At 51.6% G+C, this 4,462-nt stretch overlaps 1 protein-coding gene across 1 annotated transcript in view; it reads right to left on the reverse strand.

Annotated features, from left to right (window-relative positions):
* Positions 1 to 2,992: 2,992 nt before the first annotated feature.
* The window catches only part of RAD51D (RAD51 paralog D), a 6,422-nt gene continuing 4,952 nt past the window's right edge, over positions 2,993 to 4,462 (reverse strand). Inside the window, exons 9-10 of the mRNA XM_010171791.2 lie at positions 3,773 to 3,940; positions 2,993 to 3,076 (exon numbers count right to left, since the gene is read on the reverse strand). Of these exons, the coding sequence (XP_010170093.1) occupies positions 2,993 to 3,076; positions 3,773 to 3,940 (252 nt within the window). The remainder of the gene's footprint in view (positions 3,077 to 3,772; positions 3,941 to 4,462) is intronic.

The raw sequence follows: 4,462 nt of genomic DNA on the forward strand, positions 1-4,462 counted from the left end.
TTCACAGAGGCTCTTTCTGTGTGCACGGGGCTTAGCTGCATCGCACGGGATGCACAGATATACGTGCAGGTACACCCATGCACATGTATGTACCCTGACATGTACACACATCCCATACACACCATCCCTGGGGATATTTAACAGGCAGGCAGGTGGGGTGCTCAGAGATCTGGTTTAGTAGTGGCCAGGTACGGTTGGACTTGATGATCTCAAAGGTCTTTTCTAACCAAACAATTCTATGATATCTATTTTACACATATCAATGGCAAACAAACCCTCAGTGCCAAAAGGCATCCCCAGTGCTCAGAGCACGAGGGGCCCTGTCTGCCCTGGGATGGGATTTATCACCCTGCTCCAGGCCATTCCCACAGTTTTCCAGGAAAGGAGCAGGGAGATGGGACATCCCAGGTTGGCACAGCCAGCCCCCGTCTTACTGGGTTCCAGAAGTACCTGTCTGAGCACAGAGGAGCAAGGTTGAATTAGGGTATTTAGGTCAGAAAGTCTTTTGAGCCTAATTTTACTATGCAAATTAAGGGTAAATCAGTTCAAGTAAGAAGTCAAGTTTTTCCAGATCAGGTAATAGGTTCTCGGAGCCTGAACCCTTCTGCTGTCCCAGCACCGAGCAATAACCAGCACCCACAGCAACACCTCCCCAAAGGCTACACAGCCAGAAATTCAGGACATGGCTGTCACCACGCACGCTGCCTACCTCAGTGGTGAACCCCAGAGTGGAGGAGCTGCTACCCAAAGCTCAGCCGTGTCCCCTATCACATCGTCCTCCCCAACCTATCCAGCTGTTTCCCAAGAGGGCACAAAACTCCTGCAGCTGCAATGAGCTGATTGCCAAGGAGAGAAAATCCCCCCAGGTCACAGCTATGCCCAAAAACTCCAGGATGGGGAGGTCTGGAGGAGCTCAGCCTGCACGTTGTCCCCTTTCCCCAGTCTCTTCCCCACTGACTGGCACTGGATTCAATTCCCCATTGAATCACCATCCCATGACTCCTCCCCAGTGACTAAGTGCAAGAGTCTGTCATTTCCTGGGGGCATGGCTGGTGTCACACCAGGGCTGACACAGGGTTCAAAGCGGGCTGTTCCCCTTCCCATCCTCCTGCTAGTGAGGGGAAGGGGAGAGCGAGAAAGTCCCCTTGGTTTAAACATAACTATAAAAGATTTCTATTTGCTTTTCCCCTGCTCCACACTCCCCTGAGAGAGCTTTGCTTTCCTCCCAGAAAAGGAGCCTTCAGGCAGACAGATAAAATGTGTAGCACACAGTTTTGGTTGAAATTTGTGTGTACCAGCTCTTTATTCACAGCTTCAAGAGACATAACATCTCCATTTTCTGTTTGTAAGGACCAGCCACATCAGCACAGGTCCACAGCAGCCAGAAAAAAAACATCCTCCTCCTCATTCCAGCCAGCCAGGCTGCAATCCCAGGGGCCAAACTTCCCCTCCCAAGCTTGGAAAACCCAGAAATGCAAATAAATACACAACTTTAAAATACATCTATTTTTACTGAAAACTGTTTAATGGTCCAGCTCACGTTGCTTTGGCACATTCCCCTCCTCGGGCAGGACCTGCTGGGAGCACAGTCCTTTCCCACAGAGCTGCAGTGACTGGGTGGCCACGATGGAGGAGGTGGGACCTTGCCCCGTAAATCACAGCCCTGGGAGCACCACGAGCTTGGTTTCACAGGAAACACAGCTCTGACAGATGTGAAAAACAAAGACCTGTGCTGAGACCCAGCACTGTCTTTTGGGAAACCAAGATGTGCATTCACACACCCCTTTTAGCTGCCCCTTCCCTACAGCAGCTCTTTGCTCAGGAATATGGAGCTGTATAGCCTTAAGTCTACTCTGGAGAAATTAGCACCCAAATTCTGGCTCAATCAGACTCCTCTTTGCCCAGCGCAGCCTTAGAGCCCTCCAGGAGCTGCACTGCTGTGTTGATAGTTTAATGAGGGTGCCCTGATGAGTCCCAGCCCCCACAATCTACATCAGCAGCCTTGGAAGTACCAAGCCATAGCTCAGCTCACCTGCCAAGGAGGTTTCTTATTAAGCAGAGGATGAGGGTGTCTAAGACATGAGGGACTAAGAGGAGAGGCCACACTCCATCCCAGCCTCCCATCTCATCCCCAGCACTGCACAAACCCCAGGGAGGTTGCCCAGAGCAGATGAGAGCAGCTGGAAAGCACTGGAGCAAGGAGAGATTATTTTAAACTTCACCACATGCAACTGAGCAGATCCTTGAGCATCAGGTAGGGCCACAGCTGGTGTCAGGCAGGACTCACCCACCCCAGATGATCCAGATCAGAACCTTCAGCAATTAACAGCAATTCTTTATGCAGCACAGTAATGCCCCAAAAATACCAGCAGCTCCCTACAGGGTCTGGTGTTACTCTGGGGAGAAGGTCAGATCAAGAATTCAATTATGTCCCTGCTGATAAACAGCCCATCCCACCCCAAGTCCTGCTGGGGACTAAACCTCAATCTGAATTAACAGCAGTTGTCAGGAATTAAATTCCAGCTCCCAACAACCACAGCAGTGTGCAACATCTTGTTTTTATTATTTCTGAACCAAAACCACCGTGGGCTGCCCAAGGGTGATCAGAGCTCCAGGACCAGAGGGCAACGAGTTAATGGGGGAAAAAAAAACACCATGAGGAGCCCTGGGTTTGTGCAGGGACATGCCAGCTGGTCCCAAGCCAACATCTGAGGACAGGGCTGACTCTGTGGGTTGAAGACAAGCCTGCAGCAGAGAAGAGGACTTGGTTGTCATGCTGCCCACACAGCCAGGCCACTGCAGGCAGCTTCTGCCAAGGCAAGGAGATCTCCAGGGAACCCCACACATCATCTCCCCAGCACAGAAGAACAAGAGCTTCTTCATGTTGGTCCTTCACAGGGCTACAGGACTCAGAAGCAGTCTGTAAAACTTCCAGTGTTTACCTGCTTTTTTGCAGCTCTCTTGGACCTTGACATTTGCTTTTCCACCTGCATCAGAGCCCCTGTGTGGGTGTCACCAGGCTCAGCTCTTGCACATCAACATTTCCAATATCCAGCTCCACCTGTATCCCCGTTGGCTGCAAGGTGAAACAGAGAGGAGCTTAACCTCACACTGCTGGGACTCTATACCTCACTCCACCTGCCCCAGAGCCAAAAATCCCCAATTCCATCCCCTTGAGGATTTCTTTCTGCTGGTGCCCTCATTTTAACTGGGTCTGCTGAACATAAAGATACAAGTAGAGAATGCAATTTAGTAAAGAAAGAACAACTTGCTCCAAAATATCCCCAGCCACACTATTATTTAGCACATCCAGGATGCGATTCACTGCCCAGCACACCACCACCTCCAAACCCCATTGGATCAGGCAGCACAGCAGGCTCAGGGCCAGGAGGCTCAGGCTGCACTGCCCCATGCATAGGCAGGATCCAAGGCAAAGTCACCTCTGCAGGTGTTGGAGCCAGCTCTGCAGGATCCTCACCACCCATACACAATCAGGAGAGCGAGACAAACACAAGGAACACGATGACCTGGACGGGAAGTGGTGCCACTCATTTAACATGCCTATAAATACAAGCTCAGGCTGTTGGGAACAGATGCTCCTCTCTTCCATAGCATACAACCAGGCTGCATTTGTTCCTCTCCCACTGCTACAAGTCACCCAGTGAGGCCTGATCCTGCCCTACCCCCTGAAAGGAGCCTCCCTCTGCTCCGAAGCCAGGTCCCCATCATGTAGCTTCTCCATTAGCAGAGGGACTGGTCCAGGGAGCCTCACCTGCCGGGGTGACTTCACCAAGGAAGCGACACGCTGCGTGGTGGCTTTTTCCCAGGTGGCTTCTTTGCTCTCCAGCAGCACCCGGGTGCTGGGCACAAAACTCCAGGAGCGGCCAAGGGCTGGTTTCAGTGGACCAGTGCTGCTGTCCCTTGTCACCTGGTTAGTCACCTGCAGCACAAACAGGCTTATCAGTGCCTGGGAAAAGCAGTGCCACTCAGTGTAATGAAACACGGAGATATCAGCCAGTCTGCTACTTCTGTGAAGTTCGTTCTTCTCCATCCTGAGCCCTTCTTGGCACACTCACGCCATCCCCTCTAAACATGGCCCATGCAACTGTCCCAGACATGTACTCAGGTAGGAGCTCGCTTGTATCTGCAAGCTACAGTTATCAGTGCCTGGGAAAAGCAGTGCCACTCAGTGTAATGAAACACGGAGATATCAGCCAGTCTGCTACTTCTGTGAAGTTCGTTCTTCTCCATCCTGAGCCCTTCTTGGCACACTCACGCCATCCCCTCTAAACATGGCCCATGCAACTGTCCCAGACATGTACTCAGGTAGGAGCTCGCTTGTATCTGCAAGCTACAGTGAGGAGCCTCCAAGCATCATTCCAGCACCCTGTCCTTCTCACTTTATCCCTAACAAGAGCAAAGGGCAGGACTGTCTTGATGCCTTCCAATGCCAGGTTCAGCA

Source organism: Antrostomus carolinensis, unplaced genomic scaffold (assembly GCF_000700745.2).
Source record: "Antrostomus carolinensis isolate BGI_N321 unplaced genomic scaffold, ASM70074v2 scaffold27507, whole genome shotgun sequence".
In the NCBI taxonomy this organism is placed as follows: domain Eukaryota; kingdom Metazoa; phylum Chordata; class Aves; order Caprimulgiformes; family Caprimulgidae; genus Antrostomus; species Antrostomus carolinensis.